This window comes from Besnoitia besnoiti, chromosome II (genome assembly GCF_002563875.1).
Source record: "Besnoitia besnoiti strain Bb-Ger1 chromosome II, whole genome shotgun sequence".
Lineage (NCBI taxonomy): Eukaryota > Apicomplexa > Conoidasida > Eucoccidiorida > Sarcocystidae > Besnoitia > Besnoitia besnoiti.
Genome location: NC_042357.1, coordinates 3,098,274 through 3,116,100, shown reverse-complemented (window position 1 = coordinate 3,116,100; position 17,827 = coordinate 3,098,274). Strand labels below are relative to the sequence as shown.

General features: G+C 59.6%; 2 protein-coding genes across 2 annotated transcripts; one reads left to right on the top strand and one right to left on the bottom strand.

Annotated features, from left to right (window-relative positions):
- Positions 1–148: 148 nt before the first annotated feature.
- Positions 149–4,524, bottom strand: BESB_037860 (putative 3-ketoacyl-CoA reductase; the record flags this gene model as incomplete). Its single annotated transcript, XM_029362372.1, has 7 exons — positions 149–623; positions 1,069–1,178; positions 1,810–1,940; positions 2,428–2,518; positions 2,955–3,116; positions 3,855–4,022; positions 4,372–4,524. The coding sequence occupies 7 exons, from the start codon at positions 4,522–4,524 to the stop codon at positions 149–151; spliced, it is 1,290 nt and encodes a 429-aa protein (XP_029221337.1).
- Positions 4,525–7,281: 2,757 nt separating this feature from the next.
- BESB_037850 (B-box zinc finger domain-containing protein) lies at positions 7,282–17,158 on the top strand (the record flags this gene model as incomplete). Its single annotated transcript, XM_029362371.1, has 13 exons — positions 7,282–7,564; positions 8,086–8,353; positions 8,511–8,667; positions 9,078–9,155; positions 9,525–9,581; positions 10,171–10,256; positions 10,727–10,896; positions 11,356–11,435; positions 12,068–12,296; positions 12,689–12,719; positions 13,261–15,351; positions 16,087–16,555; positions 16,901–17,158. The coding sequence occupies 13 exons, from the start codon at positions 7,282–7,284 to the stop codon at positions 17,156–17,158; spliced, it is 4,257 nt and encodes a 1,418-aa protein (XP_029221336.1).
- Positions 17,159–17,827: the final 669 nt, after the last annotated feature.

Below are 17,827 nucleotides of genomic sequence, written 5' to 3'. Positions count from 1 at the left end.
CCACTGATGTGAAATTAGCAGAGCTGGGGAAGCTGAGGACACAGCGAATAGGTGTCTGAGCGGAAGTCTAGCGACAGTTCTGTCTCAACAGAGAAAGTTGTTTTTTCAACAACCATTGCCGAGGACGGCGTGGAGGGCACGCTGAGGCTCACATCATCGCCGGATGTCGGCGAAAACTGTGGATCTTTCCCAGAAACTTCTTCTCGCACACACTTTTCACAGTTCCTTCTTGGCCTCGGCCTGCGGGACAGCAGCCAGCACATGTGCACGATTTTGCATGCGCGAGTGGGGGCGGTTCCTCTGGCTCCACCCGTCTTCGGGCGAGTTCGTGCAGATCTCCCAGCTTCGAAGCCCATCCCCCGCATACTCCGGTGGGGCGTTGCTGGGGCGTGGAGCGCACCTCCCGAGTCTCCTCTCTGCTTTTTCTACGTACCTGCTGTTCCTTCTTCTTCAGCGCGCGCCTGCGAATCGAGAGACACCGAGGAAGGTAGAACGCTTCCCAGAGCTTGGACGGGATGGCGTTCGACAGGCAGATGATGGAGCGGTGCACCCAGTACGGCGAGATCGTAGTCGGCCCGTCGAACCTGCCGTTCTCAATCACCGCCACAGCGTGCTTCGCGTACCTGGAAAGGGCACACGGATCACGCAAACATCGCTCAACAACGCGGCGTGCAAACAGCAACTCTGCAGAGCCACACAAATAGACATCTACACGAACCCAGTTCTTCCACACAGACCCTCGCCTGTTGCATCCAATGCCTTCAGCACTCTCGAGACATCGCTCAACTCGACCTGCATACGTGCGCGTCAGGCCGAACTCTCTCACCAAACCACAGAGCGCGCCGACTCCGTGGGCGGCGCTGTGCGCAGACTCACGCGCAAAACGTATCGCGGGCTGCAGCAATCGAAGCGAAACACCCATCTCCTCCACACAAGTCAGACAGCTCTCCGTCGATGTGAGCGCAGCTGCCGGCGTGCCGCGCCGCGAGACTTCACTCAGCACCCGCTTCGCTCAACAGTTGCTTGCGGGGCGCTTGCGGGAGGATAGTGAACTTGTGCGAAACTCACGTCTCAGTGCTGGGAGTCGTCATGCTCGCCTGCCTCATTTTTGACAGCTTTGTCGTGACCAGGAGAGGCACGTGGCACTGGACGAGGATGTTCTTGCTTGCGCACTCGGGCTGAAGAGAGTCCCGACAGCCACAGCACACACAGGCAGAAAAAAAGGCCTGAAACCGCAAGGGCCTCTCCCGGCGGTCGCCTCGTGCGCCGGGCTGCGCATCTTCCCTTACACTCCTGCGGTATGCAGCGCGGTACTTACGCGCAGGCAAAACATATGAAGCCTGGAACATAAAGGCCATACAGGCTCGACGTTTTCCTCGCCTCTCTAATCTTCTATTTTAACAGTTCAGACACCCCAGCAAACCCAACGGGAGCCCGCCCTGCTTCCCCTCTACGCGTCCACGCGACTGGAGCGCAAATCGACCCAGAACTAGAAACGCGCTGTAGAGCTGCGCGTGTGCCTCTCTGGCGACTCGAAAACACGCTCAGGTAAGGCTTCGAAAACAGAAGAGGAGAGCTCGCGCAGACAGGAGAGCCTATCGCGTTGCCTCTCGTGCGTCATGAGCGGTTCCACGTCCACGGAGAGCCCCTGATGCTCGGCCTTCGGGAAGCACGTGCCGCGCTTCAGCCGCTTGAATTGATGATATTCAATTAAACAACGTATGACTCAAGCATTACGCTTAGATGATTTGATCGAAAGGGATTCGACAGTTAATATTTTTAGACTTGCGGCACCTCCGCGGGTCTCACCTGGAGCGAGCGACAGAAGGACTCGGCGGCAGCCTTCGTGGCGGAGTACGCGCAGTAGAGAGGGTCGCTGGCGATTTCAGAAGCTCCGCTGCCCACGCAGATGATGGCGCCGCGACGTCGCTCCGCCATGCCTGAGAGGGCAGGAATTCGGAGAGCACAGGGCCAGGGAAATCACCGTGACAAGGCCACGAGGTGCCGCAAAAACAAGGAAACCTAAGACAAAGGCTGAACGGGCGACCGGCCCGCAGGTCGCCAGACAGATGCAAGGTGGGGGTGCGGGGAGGAGGGACCGGCACATACGACCCAGCAGGCGAGAAAACCCAAAAAGGCCGGGAAACAGATTCGCATAAATGATCCTCTACACTCCGATACTACCACGCTTGCGCCTGCGGACCCCCGCGCTCGCCTTTTCCTTCAGGAGACGCTCCCCCTCCGCGTCACGCGAGGCGAGGCTCTCCCCTTCGCCGAGCCCATCCGCTGAGTCTGTCGGCGCTCTCCGCAGCGCCTTCTCAGTCGCTGCGGGCGAGGGCAGCTCGTCGGGCGCAAAGAGACAAAAAAAGCAACACGTAGAAGGGGAAGGAAATCTGAGACTCGCAAGAACCCAGACTCGCGGCTGACCTGGGTACACCACGCGCGTCGTCACCAGCGTTGAGCGCACGTTCACGCTGATAAGCTGATCGAGGGTCTGCAGATCGAGCTCGTTGTAGAACTGTAAAGCCAACGCACAAGAGGACGAAACGCGGAATCTCTCCACGCCATCTCAGTGCACATGCGGCGACGCCGCGTCGGCTTCGATGCTCCTACCCATTCCTACAGCTGCTGCCGAAATCGAACGAAGAGACGCCGGAGGCCGAGGCGCCGCAGACGACTTCCACACGAAGCGCGCGCTGCCAGCTAGGCACGCCGCGCGCGCTTGCAGCTGTTCAGAGATGTCAAGCGTGCATAGGCAAACGCTCGCTTGTGGTGTAGACATGACACCTCTCTGATAAGAGACAGACGCCGTCTCGTCAGCAGCGCCGCAGCCCCTCGCGGCGTTCCACCGGTTGACCTGACCTACTGAATCCCGAGCTCGCTTTCTTCGGCGTCGGCTGCGGCTGCGACTGGCGCAGCAAAAACCCGAGGGAGCAGTCGCGTGGCTGCCTCACCATCGCATGCGGATAGGACACGCCGACATTGTTGACGAGGACGCCGATGTCGAGACCCTTCAGGGCCGCGTCGAGCTGCGCAAAGAGACTCTCCGTGGTGCCCTGCGAGAAGTCGACGGCCAGGCTCTTGACGCCCTTCAAACTCGGCACCGCTGCGTGCAGCTGAGAAACAGACAGCCGCGGCAACTCCAGCTTGTCTCAGAAACGACGAAACGCGCAACACACCGATAAAAGACACGAGGCAGAGACACCCCAAACGCGGAGGCACGCCCGCGAGCGCCGTGCCGAGACACTGCAGCCAGAGAGACAAAGAAAACACCCTAAGCACGACGCCCCTCAACTTGGATCGTCGAAAGAGACAAATGGAGGCAAACAACCAGCGACACCGCGCGACAGCAAGCGACACACGCATTCGGTAAAATGCGCCGTGAAGAGCTCGTTCTCTCCCGCAAGCACAAAGCGTCAACCTGTATCTTCCTCCGTCGAAGCGCCAGCCACCGCCCGCGTCCGCACACACACTCCTCAGACCCTCAGCACCCGCTGCAGATGCTTGCCTTGGTTGTCTCGGTGCTCAGAGCGGTCGAAAAGACCTCCCTCAAGCAGCTGTAGCACTTCGTGTCTCCGCCACACATGCATCACCGACCTGCCACCCCACGCTGAAGCGCGCTTTCGGAGTCGCAGCGCCGGAGGTAACGCGCAGCCGGCGCCGAGAACTAGCCGATATGAAGAGACACTTGTCCGGACCGTGCAGCAGCGACAACAACGATCTATCGACTTAGCTACGGGTTGTGATTCTATTCTAGATTCCTTAGTATGGGCGCATCACATGGCAGTCGGTTCAGCGGTAGATACAGGCCATGGATATCCAGTCGTATGGGAAGGGGGGGGGGGGGGACTGACCTCGAGCTCTGTCTGTGCGAGACGCTCCGGGTTTCGCGAGATGAGAAAGATTTTGAAGCCCTTCTTCGCCAGGGCGACGGCCAACGCCTTCCCGATGCCGTCCGTGGCGCCTGTCACGACTGCGTACTCGCCGCACCTACGCAAGTCGAATTTCCGCGAGCACAGCGTCTGAAAAGAAATCGAAATAAAGACAACGCCAGCGGCGCAGACAGTGAGAAAAACATTCGTCGGCGTCCATATTTGTCCACATAGACGCGGAGTCAGGTCAGCGACAACAGCACGCGGAAGCGAAGTTTCCTCGGCCGCGAGGAGAGAACAGAGACCTCAACGCACCTCGCGCGAGAGAGGGTCGCTCTCCTGCCTTGGCGACGAGCTGCAGGCGCAGCGGCAGGCAGAGTGCACATCCCGACGATAAAGAAAACGCATTAGGAAAGAGATTAACGCGTTCGAGTCACTGCGCGGAGGAGCGCAGGAAGCGATCAGTAAGGCTTCGCGACTGGAGAATTCGCGCGCCTACCTTGACGAGGCGGTAAGTGAGGCAGAGAGTCTTCCGGAGAAGAAAAAGCATCCCCAGCACAGTCACAGTCAGATGCACCACGGGGCACTCGCCGACGACGGCCTGCAGCCGGCTGTTGAGCGCCTTGGCGCACTCGCAGCAGAACAGACCCATTGCGCCTTCGATTGCCGTCTCGCACTGGCGTTTACGTCCTTCCTTTCAGTCCGCTGCGCACTCCACGGAGAAGGGAGACTGCGAAAAATACAGAGAAAAGACGAACAACTGGAAAAAATCACGCCACAGAAGCCCCGCACAGTCTCCACTGCGAGCCGAGAGGAAGGAGCCAGCAGACACACCCACGGCGGACGCCAGCCTCGAGCGAACGGGCGATGAATTTGAAAGGACGCGGAAACACACAGGTGGACTCAGGGAGAGGGAGAAAGGCGTCGTGTAGGAGATGCCGAGAGTCGCAGCCACTCAAGGAAAGGGGGGGGAAAGGCGGGGAGGGGGGCGGGGAGGATTTAAGCCAGAGAACGCAGCGGCTGAGTGAAAAAAAGGTGACGAAGAGAGCGGCGTGGGAAACGCGACAGCCGCGGCAGCTCCAAGGCGAAAGAGGGCAGACGGAAACCCAGAGCGCGACCAAGAGAGGATGCAGCATCGCAGCATGACAGCAGCGGCCAAGCGCTACGAAGAGGCGCAAGTTGCGTAAAAGACAGAAAAAGAGGAGACCGCACGGCTATCGAATTCGCACCTTGAGAGGGAAAAGACGGGTCGGAACGAAGAGGGCGGTGATTCGTGAGATCAAACACTCTAACGTGAGAGCGGCTGCGGCAGCAACGGCTCGCGAGGCGACGAGAGAGAAGGCTGCGCGTTCTCCACGCTGCAGAAAAACGCCGTGGTAGTGCCGCGGAGGTGAGAACAAATCAAAGCACTTACTTCCTGCAGTTTCTTCAGGGTGCGTCCCTCTTTGCACACGCAGAAGTTTTTGTTTTGGACCGCCCGCGAGAGACTGCACCTGCTTTTCTGTCTCGGGCACGAGAAAAGTCGAGGACGGCTCCAATAGACTGTCGCTCCTTGTCTCGCGTGCACGGTTTTCCTCCTTCTGCGCCGTGTTCGCGTTTCATTTGGTCGCTTTTGCTCCGAGCGTGTTTCTGTGTTTGTGTGCAGCCTAGTGGATTCGTGGATCTCAGGCGTCCCTCTCCCACACTTTCAACTTTCCGTCGCACAAAACCGCCCTGCCTGCGACATGCGGCGCACCACATAGCTGAGTTTGCCCCTTCCGCCGGCGATTCCTATTTGCTTCAACTGTACGGCAGCTCGCCCGTAGATACGCGCAGAGAAACAGCCAAACTGCTGGAAAGCAGGAAAGCAGCCGCGATCTCGGCCCGGCTCACGCTATCTAAAGAGGTACTGCGCAACTACGCCGAAGTATGTCTTCTACTGGCTGCGCTGACTGACCCGCCGCGTGCGGAGAGATTTTGACAGCTCTTTGTGGGTTTTGGCCGCGAAGGATCCTTTTCCAGTCTGTAGAGGAAGAAAGGGACGTGTTTTCTCGACTTTACTACGTGAAATCCTGAGAAAAGCGCCTCGCCCACTGATACAAATTTACCCGAGTCCGCAGAGCCAGTGTACAGACACCCGCCACACCATCTGTCTCGCGTCTTGTGCGACTTCGTGAAGAAGAGCAAGAAAACGAGTTGCAGCGTTTGTGCGAACAACTACCGGCGTCTTTGTGCTCGAAGAGGATCCTCCTTGCAGGGGAGACACGCGAAGTGCGCGTCCGCGCGTGGAAAATACCCGCCGCCTTTCCCGCAAGTCCCAGTGTACGACTCTTCGAAGACTGGGAGCTTGGCGTGTGCATGTGCGTGACGAGTGCGAGGGGGTTATCGACTAGGCACTGGTAGAAGGGGGGAGCCGCGTAGTCTGCAGCAGCTGGAGGAGCCACGACCGCAGTTATCTCGAATGCCGAGGACTCTACTACGCATTGCTTCCTTTTCTCCTAGGATTTACACTCGTCAATCTTTCCGTGGTGCGCGCAAGACCGCTTCAGTGCAAACGGGGGGTCGCGTCTTGGCGCCGTCTGCTCTCGCGAGGAGCTCCCGTCGCGCGGGTCACTTGCACCGCACGCCTTCGTCCAGCATTTTTCCTTTTCCACGATTTTTTCGCATTTTTAGACTTGGATTTCCTATGCATTCTTCGTCTTCCGGGGGGGCCGGCGGACGTGCGACTTTCGCGTGGCAGCGCGCCGAAAAAATGGAGACTGGACCGCCCTCCAGTGTCTGTACCCTCGCGCAGCTGAGGCCACGAGACAGCTCGGACAGCCGATTCTATTTTGACGCCTCTTCTTCCGCCGACTGGCTCCAGTCTTCGCTCCGGGCTGTGGCACTTCGTTTCTTCTGCCCCTGACGACTCTCGGCCCCTCTGAAACTCGCCAGCCTGCGACACGCGACACCTCGATTGTCATCTTTTGCGGACCCGAGTGTGCAAAAGACTCTGCGATGCTCTGCGATCGCCTTCCTGCCTTCTCTTTTCTCTCTGCTTTTTCATTTTTCTTCCTGCCTGCCGGCGCTTTTTGCTCACGCGCTTCGCGCGCAGAGGCTCTTGTGTGAATGTCACCGTGCCTGTGCGGCGCGCGGCAGGTGTCCGCAGCAAGGAAGTTAATAAACTTAGAATAAAGCTAATTCCTACCGATTCGTGTTCCGTATTCTTGCTGTCCTTTCGGTGGAGTGTGTCTCTCTGCGCCCGCTTGCGCACTGCCTCCCCGTGCGAGCTTCCGCCTCAGCGTAGAAGCCTCGTTTCCTCTCGCCCCGCGGAGGCGTGTCAGCGCAGCTCGTTATCGGCCTGCGCGGTTCAGCCTCGGCGCCCGCTCTCCTTGTCTGCGTCCTCTTCTTCCTCCCTCTCTAACTGTCTGAACCGCCACCTCGCTCCAAAATGGCTCCTTTCGCGCCAAAAGCGCCTGCGTTCCCGCTGGTGGCGGCGTCGAATCGGCTGCCGCTGACTGAGCGGCGCGGCGACCCGGAGAAGCGCGACGTTGACGGCCGCCCGCTGCAGAGCGCGATTGAGCCCGTTCACCCGCTCTCCGTCCCGCCTCTCGCGCACGTGCCGCGCCGCAGGCCGCGAGCCTTCCACGCGCGCCACGGAGATCGCGGCATCGTTTGGACAAACGAAGGCGACCAGCTGCCGACGCTCCTCCTGCCCGCTCCGATGCCTTCGGGTGAGGACGCCCGAAACTAGCAAAAACGCGGCGCGGACAGGGGTAGCAGGGAGGGGGGGAGGGGGCAAAGGGGGAGGAGGGGAGGAGCGGACGGAGACGCGGGCGGAGAGGAAGTCGAAAGGCCGAAACGCCGCCAAAAAAGAGAGATCGAAGAGCAGAAAAGACGGCAGACCGAAGGGACATGGAGACGGACACACATGCATCTATATCTATCTCCGTTTCTATCTATCTACATATATATTTGTCTCTGTATCTACCTATATCTATTTCTGTCTCTAGCTACCTCGCTATCTCTCTCTGTCTCACTCCGTCTGTCTCCCTCCATCTTTCTCTATCTCTCTATCCCCATCTCTCTATCTCTGTCTCTATCTCCATCTCTCTATCCCTAGCTCTCTATCTCCGTATATCAGAGGCAGGTTTGAGAGGGGCATCTGTGCGTGACTGCGGCTTCGTTTCGCTTTCGGCTGACCGACGCGCTGTCTCTTCATCGCCCTTCGCCTCCGTGTCGCTTTTTCCTTCAGCGTCGCCCTGCACTGAGAAGCGAGCATGCATGAGCTGCTGGGGTCGCCAGGGGACGCTTTACTGCGCGGAGTGCAGCAAGTTCCTCTGCGGCGTATGCGCGGTCAAGACGCACGCGACTGGGGACTTCCGCAACCATGTGATAAACACAGCCTCGAAGGCCGGCGTCTTCGAACTCCAGGCGACGCGCGCGGAGGAGAAGGGCGCCGCCGTGGCGGCAGACGAATTTGATCTGGATATTAAGAGCGACGCCTGGGAGCCCCTCAAGCAGTGAGTGGAAGAAAGAGGCGGCGGAATCGAGGGAAAAAAGAGAGGCGTCTCGCTTTTTGCGGTCTCGACTTCGCGGTTGCGCCGAGGCTTTCCCTGCCGCCTCTTTTCTGCCCTTGCCGCACGTGTGACTGTTTATTTTTGATTTTTTTTCTCGCAGGCCGGCACCCTGCACGAAGCACCCCAACGAGCCTCTGGCGCTCGCGTGCGTCACCTGCCGGTATCTTCCTCTCTGCGTCAAATGCGTGGAGAGCCCGGCTCACAGACAACACGAAATCGTCAGTCTCCGCGAGGCAGTCCCCGTCGTCAGGAAAATGGTGAGTTTCAAGTTCTCTTTTTCGTCGCCACTCTCCAGGGTTTAGGGTTGCATGCATGCGTTCGAAAATCTGATTGAAGCCCGGTAGACGGCCGTCGGGTGGTCGTCTCGTCTCACTCTGCGACTGGATTTCGCCTCCCGTCCAGCATCCACACCCGCACGAAATCTTTATAGATTCACATATACTTATATATATATATATATGCATTGGCCTGCATGCGCACATACGCACACATGTGCATGCATAGATTTCTCTTCCTACTCCATGGGTGTTCCCAACTGTGGAAGCGTCGAGGCACAGCGGCCTCAAGAAGAGGCGCTTGTAGGCTGCTGCGGGTGAGCGGACGTGGCTGCTCTCCGCGACATGCAGCAGCGTGTCTGTTTCTCGAGACGTTTTCTGCTTCGTTGCAGCTCACTAATCAGTACTCGGAGCTAGCCCGCCAACTCGCGTCGTTGCAGACAGTCAGCGTCTCGCTTCACCGCGCAAAGGTGAGACGCGGGGCTGCACTTCTTGCGCGATGCCTGGAAGCACTTCTTCACCTGCACTTGCTGAAAAGAAACGCATGGCTCCATAAGAAATTGCGGGCGAACGTTCGTCAACTTGCGAGAAAGGCGGCAGTAGTTTCCGTCGATCGCGTCAGCTGGGTTTATTCGTCTTCTGCATCCATGCTTACCCGCTTTATATGGGTTTTAAATTGAAACTCGAAGCAATGAAATGAAATAACTCACTCCGGAAATTGTGCTCAGTTTGGAAGAGATCTTTTAGATCTATTCCATATCTCTACGTCGATCCGTCTAATATTTTTTTCATATATTTGCGTATTTATCTGTATTATTTTGCATGTTTCCGCTTCTCAGAGACGAGCGAAGGACGTCCTCGACACGAGCTTGCAGAAGATGGAAGAGGCCTTTGAGGTGAGGAGAAGAAAAACCAACTGGCTAGACGGCAGGCGGCGACGGAGAGGGGAGGCGCGCCACAGAGCGCAGCGAGAAAAGGCCGCACGACAAGAAGAGAGGTCGAGGGGGGGCACCGCGGATGCGGGAAGCGAAAATGCTGAGAGAACGCACGCCTGGCGGGGGGAGGAAGGGCGGTGAAGGCAGCACAGAAAAGCGCAGCTGTGGAAAACAAGGCTGTTCCCCCGCGCGCGGCCTTCGCCGTCCCGCGTATGTCCTTACTGCGTATTTTCGTCTCTGTTGGGTAGTTCTCCTGCTGCGATCCCTGCTGGAACAGCTTCATGTCGCGTGCACCCTCCTGGCCACGACTCGCGTTTCTGCGGCATGCAGCCTGCCTCTGTCTCCAGAAAGGTGTGAGAGGCGGCAGCTGTGCTGTCTCTCCATCTGAATCGACGCCTGGCTGGGGGGGATTGTCCTTCCAGCCATGCGCGACTGCCTGTCTCTGCGCTGCTGCGCCGAGCTTCTCTTTGCCGCTCCTTTCCGCTTCGCGGACTTCAGAGCGCCGCCCGCTTGGTCTCAGCGCGCCTGTTCCGTTTCGCTGCTGCTTCAGGGGGTTTACCGAACGATTGACATGCACGTGGACGGCGTCCAGCGACAGATTCAGCAGCTGCAGCGGCAGGGCGCCGACAAGCTCCGGTAGGCGAGCGCGAAAAGGAGACTTCTTGCCCCGCAAGAGCTCGCCCAGCCTGCTTCGCAGCGAAGCGACTCGCCTGCATTCCTATACACACATCCACACACAACTACATCTACATATATATGTATGTATATGCGTCTGTCGGAGTGCTGGAGATCGCTCTGTGTGAGACAGATGGAGCGGGAGTGCGCTTCCGGATACGTCTGCGAAGGCCCAAGACGCAGCTGCGCCGCTCTCGGTTCTCTCCCCGGGGGGCCGCCTCATTTGCGTCGTGCGTCGGCGTATTTCTGTGTACTTTCACCTTTGCATTTTTCTCGGTATTCGGTGGCGGACAGAAGGAAAGGTCAGCGCTCTGCGATGCGTTCCTGTGGCGCCTTGGCTGCGTGACTTTTTCCGATATTTTCGCCTTGTGCGGGGCCGTTCAGCCGCCCGTTGACTGCCTCAGAACTCGCTGGGCGTTTCTTTTTCTCAGATTCGTCGACGCGCAGTGCGAGACGTTTCGGCGGTACCTGGTCGCGAAGGGCAGCCAAGTCGAGCTGCTGAAGGAGCTCGGGAACCGAAACGAAGCGGCTGCGCTGAACGCGTTTGTGAGTCTGAAGTCGACTTTCGACGCACTCGACGGTCAGGATGATCACCTCGAAGGTACGCTGGAAAGAAACGGCGAGAGAACGGACAATTTGCAACGTAGGGGGCCAGCGTGCTTCCCTCGGAGCGATCTCATGCGATTCATGCCTCATCGTGTTTGCGGAGATGTGTGCGTGTACATCGAGGCGCCGCATTCATACAAATACATATATACATATACATATATCTTTACAGCATGTGTGTGAATCGCTAAGAGCCTGCCTTTTCATAGACACTGGGTACGTATCGGGACACGCGTATGCAGCTGTGGGTTGTTCATCGGCACAGACATCCCTCTCTGTGTGTGTACATCTTTGCGTGTCGACCGATTGCTGTGTTGACTAATTTATCCGTATTCATGGGCGCCTCGGGCAATGGCAGCTCGCTGCTCACGTTTGGACGCTTTATGCGTGCCTGCACATGCGGAGCCCTACTAATGTTTTCTTTTCGGCTTCATTTGCGCAATTATTTTTCCAGACATGCAAGAGAAGTTGACCGTTGCTTGGTGGCGCCTGCGGCCGAGCAACGCGGACGAACTTCTCAAAGATGCGGACAAGGTGAGTTCAGAATCGATTCCTCGCCTTTTCGTTCTTCCCTTGCGTCTGTTGTTCTGATTCCCATCCAGCTGCGCGCGGCAGCTACGCGAGGTGGAAAGCGCGCAGAACCCGTTGCCAGTCTTTTCTCGACACCTGAAAACGCGTCTACGGTTGTCGACTTTCTCGGGTCGCGCATGTGGAACGCGGAACTAGGTAGAAATAGCAGCATGTGGGCACCAGAAGGGAGGGGAGAGAAGGGCGGAGGCGTCTGCGTTTTTACCTTGTCGCCCGCGAGGCCCTGTCGGACGCGCTTTTCTGTACGTGGATGCCGGAGACGCTGCGTCTCACACACCCATTTCTTCATGCGGCATACCAGGATCAAACGCATCCGTATCTACCCATTTACATGTCTGTCTATCTGCCTCTTCATATCTGTCTATATATCTATAGGTGTCCATCCATATCTCTCTTTACCTGTATCTACATATCGATTGGTATCTATCTGCTAGCTGTATCTATTTCTGTCACTGAATATAGACACATCTACATAACTGTGTATCTGTATCTGTCTGTCTATCTACATCTATCTGTCTAACATAATTGGGAGGACTGTGGAGAGTAGAGAGGCGTGCGACGTTCGCTTTCGCGTGCAGGCGGTCGTCGAGTCCTCTGAGCACTTCACGATGCTTTGCCACGATCTGTCTGAGCTCGTGGACGCGTTCCGCGGCGGTGCGGCGCCGCTGCAGGGCTGGCCGGCCGACTTTGTCGCTGCGGAGGAGGAGGAGGAAGACCTCCAGGCGCTTCTCGAGCGGGATGCGAAAAACGCGCCGGTCATCTACAAGGGCGGACGCGTCCCCTACCGCGACTACTTCCTCGAGAAAGGTAGGCGCGACACGCCCTCAAACGGCGCAGACGACGGCTGTGCACAGACGCACGCTGCTTCGTGTTGCGCGTAGACTGCCTCTCTTTTTCTGGGGAGACACGCGCCTCCCACCAGAGATGCGCACCGTCACCGACGTCAACGAGGGAGAAAACGCGCATCTGCGTCTCTGCACGTATCTGTCTGCATCAATTTTACTATGTGTGCATGCATATATGTATGTGTGCATGCGTGTATGTAGGTGTAGCTGTGAATGTGTGCGCATGTGCATTTGCTCTGTTTGGTGGAGGAGTTTCGCGTGCATGTCGGGAAATTCGTGTGAACTTGCGTGTGTTTGTCGGAGTGCAATGAGCACATCGCTCTTGATTTCTAGTTCTCGGCTCTCTGCGTGCAGCGCCGACGCACTTCCAAGCGTTCCTGCGAAAGTGAGTCTTGTCTTCTCTGCGAGGGTCGGACCGGTAAAAGAAAATCCAATTTCGTGATTCTGTGGATCTCGTGTTCCCTTCTCTCCTGTTTTGCCTGCTGATTCGCTTCTCGCAGCCTCGCTCGTTTCTCCTTTTCGCTGTTTTCTTTTTGTCTCGCACTCCACGTCACCCGCGGGCCTCGTCCGTCGCGTTTCCCCTCGGCTCACGCCCCCCCCCCCCCCTCCCGCATCCCGCCTCTCCCTCCACTCCCTCCCTGATTCTCCTCTCTCTCGTGCGCGTTCCACATCTGTCTTTGCGTATGTCTCCGCATCTTCGAAGACGTGAAGTGTCTTTCGTTGCTCTCAAAGTCCGGCCTCGTTCGCTCGCTTTCCGCAGCGGCGCGTTGGACTTCGAATCGCCTGGTCTCGCCTGAGGCGGATACAGCGCTGTTTGGCGGGTTTTCCGCGGTCCGCGTCTGTCCTCCTGCGCCTGCGTGTCTGCCGTGCTGCTCCTGTTTTTCTTTCTGGACAAGTTCGAGTGGTCCCGCGCGTGTTTTCTTCAGGGACGCGCTGCACCCGGAGTGGGCGATTCGCATGGTGTCGCTGCGCGGTCACTACTTGTGCGTCCACGCGAGTGCGACGGACGAGAACTCGGAGCTGGAGAGTGCGATGTTGCTGTCTACCGCGGTGTTTTGTCGCGCCTTCTCGGACCCGAGCGTGACGGCGATTGCGGCAATCGCGCGACAAGACTTCCCCTTCGGCGTGGAGGTCGTGGAGGTCGATGGCACCACGGGTGAGCTCGAGGGGTACCTGCTGCTCGCGTGCGAAGGCCAGGAGCTCGTCAGCGAGTGGGTCGAGGCGCTGCAGGAGGCCTGCCGACAGAAATTCGACGTGAACGACGTGCCGAATCTGCCGCCCGCACCCCCGGGCGCCGCGCTCGCGACCTTCGGCGAGGCCGTGATGCCCACGGGCGAGATGCGCTTCGGCGTGTACCACAACTTGATGGCTGCTGGCGTTCCTGTCCGCGCGGTGCTTCGCGACAAGAAACCGACGCGTGGCGTCGAGGAACAGGAGAAGGAGCAAGGGCAGGTCAGCGAAGAGGAGGACGTCGCGAGCAGGTGGAGCGGGGTCTCCGACTCGAGCGACTCCTCCGGCTCTTACGCCTCGTCCTCCTCGCGCTCCTCGTCCCACTCCGAGTCCGACGCCTCCTCCCGCCGAGGCTCCAGGCGCTCGCGCCGCCGCGCCCTCTCTTTGCGGGCCTCCAGTTCGAGTCCCTCGACCACCGATCGCAGCGACGGCAAGGCGCGCGGGCGCCGACGCCGCGAGGTCCGAAAGGGCAAGAAGCATCTCGGCAGGGACTCCCCGCGAAGCCGCGCGGTGGAGAGCTCCGCCGACTCCTCAGACCAGCCGCTGTTCGCGAAGCTGCGCATGCGCCACGTCGCGAACGCCCCCCGCTCGCGCCTCGACGTGCCCGCGGGGCGTGTGGAGAGCGAGAGCGAGAGCGAGAGCGAGAGCGACAACATGCTGATTCGGCCTTCGCAGGTGAAAGAGCGCGGCGGCTGGTTCAAGGCGAAAGACGCCAGAAAAAAACACAAGCACGGCAGGCCCGCGAGCAACGCGGCATCCGACAACGACAAACGCACCTACCAGAAGAAGACGATCCCCGCCGTACGCAGCGCCTCCTCGCAGAACCCTCCCCTGGTCTCCGCGGAGACCGCCACGGGGCAGGAGACCCCCGAACTCGGCACCACAACCACCGTCGAGATCTCCGCACCCATGGCCGCGGTCGCCCCAGTGGAGCCGCAAGACGCGCCCCCCGCCGCGGCGGAGCCCGACGCGGCGTCGGTGGATCCGGGCGCAGGCGCGGGCGCGGGCGCAGATGCGGCGGCAGCTGGCGACTTCCAGGGCGTCTTTCAGCGGTGCTTTCAGTTTGCCACGAAGCTGATGCCCGAGGCGCTCCATCGCCACTCGCCTCCGCTTCTCTCTGCGGAGCGGGGGGAGAGCGCCTACGCGTGGGACGGCAAGCGGCGGTTCTCGGGGTCGGTCTTCTCCCGGCTGCCTTCGTCCTCCCGGCTGCCTTCGTCCTCCCGGCTGCCTTCGTCCTCCCGGCTCGCCTCTGCGCACGCCGAGGGTCAGGCGCTGCTGGATGAGCTGGTGCGGCGCCTGCAGAAAGCGGAGCCTCAAGCAGCGCCTAGCCGCGCGGCGTCGGTCGACGCAGCGCGCGAAGAAACAGCGGCCTGGAGAGAGTTTGCCGCCGCGAGGCCTGCGGGCGCGTGGCGGGGGTCAACCGGGGGGTGTGAGACGGTGGCGAAACTGGTCGCGGAGCGACGCGCATTGACTGTTGAAGAAGGGGAGGAAGCCGCAGCAGAGGCGCTCCGCGACGCGAGAGCGTGGGAAGGAGGCGAGCAAGCCAAAGAGGACAATTGGCAAGTGGAGGCGCTCCGGAGACGCTACGCGCAGCTCCAGATTCCGTCTGCGTGGGCGCGGCCAGCGCCTGTGGAGGAGGCCCGCGAGAGGTCTTCGGCGACGTCTGTCGGCGAGAGGCTGCAGGATCGAGAACTCTTCTTTGCGCACCCTGCGCGGAACCGCGTCAACGTGCCCGAGGCGCAGCACTCGCGCAGCCCGCAGGACTCGCGCGCCTCGACGACCCGCGAGTGCGGGGGAGAGACACCCCCGCCGAGCGAGAGGAAGAGAGCCCGTGGGAGGAAGCCGAGGCGAGCGAGGCGCGCGCGGAGGCGCTCGCGGTTTCGCGGCGAGCTGTGCAGCTGGAAGACGCGGCCTGGGTGTCGAACGAGACTGAGATCTACCGCGCGCGAGGCCGCGCAGGGCGCGCCTCCGCTTCGCTGCAGACTAACGACGAGGCTTGCCAGGCAGATCTGGCGCCAGAGGCGACCGTCGGGTGAGAAGGGGGGGAGACGGTATTTCTCAGCTTTTTTCGACTCAGCTCCCTCCCGGTCTGTGCTGTCCGCTGAGAGCTCTCTTTGCACCTCTGCCCTGCACTCCGCCGCAAAGCAGATATACACACAGATTCAGAAACAGGGAAATATCTTTTCTCGCGACTGCCGTGTGTCCTGCTCTCCCACTCTCGCGTGCGTCTCGCCGTCTCGTTTCCGCTGGTTTTTCTCGCGCTCCTTCCCCCGTTTTTTTCACGCGTGCTCAGCCTCGCGCGTCTTTCCTCTTCTCCTCTTCTTGCCTGTCCCCGTCGGGCAGGCGGGCGCACGAGGCCTCCGCGCGCGGCGGGATCTCCGGCAGCGCCGCCAGCTGTCTTCAGCCGCCCCCCCGGGCGGCCGTGTGAAAGGCCCTTGTTGTTTGTTGCGTCTGCGTTTCGAAGAAGCGTCTCGTTGAGTTCCTCGCCGATCTGCACTCGCTTCGCTTGCGGCTGTTTTCAGGCCTCGCGTGGCGCCTCCGCGCAGAGGAGAGGCGGAGGCTGCGGCGCCGCAGGACCGGCATATGCGGCGAACCTTCTCGCACATCCACGCAGCGGCCGCCGCGAGCGTCCGCAGCCCCGAGTCGCGCGTGCGCCGGCGGGCGAGCGAGCGCCCGCAGGGGACGTCTTCTTCTTCCGGGCTGCTGATTCGCCTGCCGCCCGCCTCCGCCTTGCCGAAATTCGTCCACGCCGGCGCGCCCGCGGGGGGCTCCGTCGCCGGTTTTCTCTTCGGTGGAGAGAGCAGAAAAGAGGACGAGGAAGAAGAGGAGGAAGAGGAAGACGAGGAGGTGGAAAACGAAGAGAGAGAAGCAGACAAGCGGGAGGCGGAGGAAGAAGCAGAAGAGGGAGAGGAAGCGGATGAGAAGCCGCGAGGTCGGACTGCAGGACAGCCATCCACCCGGGGCAGGCCGCTGAAGCCCGTCGTGCGGAAGGTAGGCGATTCACCGGCCGAGGAGCACAGACGAAGCAGCGGGGCTGCGAGAGAGACATGTCGATTTGGAATGTAGAGAAATCACTAGATAAACGAGCACACGCAGGAAATCCGCATAGTGCCGTCTACGCGTACCGCATTCAACATATATGCCTATATACATATATATTGCGGGTGTGAGCCGCCGTTGGCGTACCTTCGAGGCCGGAGGTGTTGAATCGGCTGGAGGCGATCCGCGGCAGCCCCTGTAGCTACTCGGTGTTTGTGGGTGGGTTTGCTGCATCTGTCTACTCGCATTCGAGCCTCTTCTGATACGCTCAAACCCCGTTTTTTTTCGTTTTTCCAGGTTTCTTCCTCCGGCGCTTCGAGCTCTTCTTCGCACGCCGGTGCGCGCGTCGTGCAGTTTGTGGATCCCCAGACGCATCAGGTGCGTCTTCTCAAAGCTCCGCCTCGCAGGCCGCCGCCGAAGCCACCTCTCTCTTCTGTCTCGTCGCCCTCGCCTCCGCCTGCCGAGGGGGGCAGCCAGGCGAGCGAGGAGGTCGCCGTGAGCCCGCGGACGGTCACGCGCATGCTCACTCAGATCGGCTCGCGGAAAATCGGCTGAAGCAAGCGAACGGGGAAGAGAGAGAGAAGAGAGGGGTAGGAGAGCGGACGGGGTGAGAGGAGAGGAGAGGGGAGAGAGGCGAGAAGAAGCGTGAGAGGGCGGCCTCGCGACGTGCTTAAGAGACAGGCACGGAGTCGGTCAGCCCCGCGCGTTTCTGTCTGGGCAAGGCCTCCCCCACGCCGGAGCGTGTGTGCCTTCCTGATTGATCTTTAGTTTTTTTTTATCGATTTCTTGGTTTTATTTTTATTTTCCAGCAAACTTGTCAACGTGTGGCGCTTCGTTCTGTCGTGTCGAGCGGCGTAGCTTCGTGTCGTCCGCATTTCTTTTCGCAAAACAAGAGACAGGCAGTTTCCCAGTGGAGTTAACGCATCCGAGCCGACGACGAACAGACTCGAAATCGAGAAAAAGCGAAGCGTGACGAATGAGAAAAACTACACACCCCGATAGCAAGAAAGGGGTCCAGATGACTAGCTGCACCTTCAGGAAGGCCGGAGCCGAGAGAGAGAGCAAGGTAGAAGGCGACTAGAAAAACAGAGAAATGAAGGAAACGTGACAGTCTCAGCGCTGTGAAGCCAGGAGAGCTCGCGCCGGTATTTTTCCTCGTTCGCTCGGAGAGCCTCTAGTACCTGGACGAGCACTGTTCACGCAGGCGCCGCGAGTAAAAAGGGA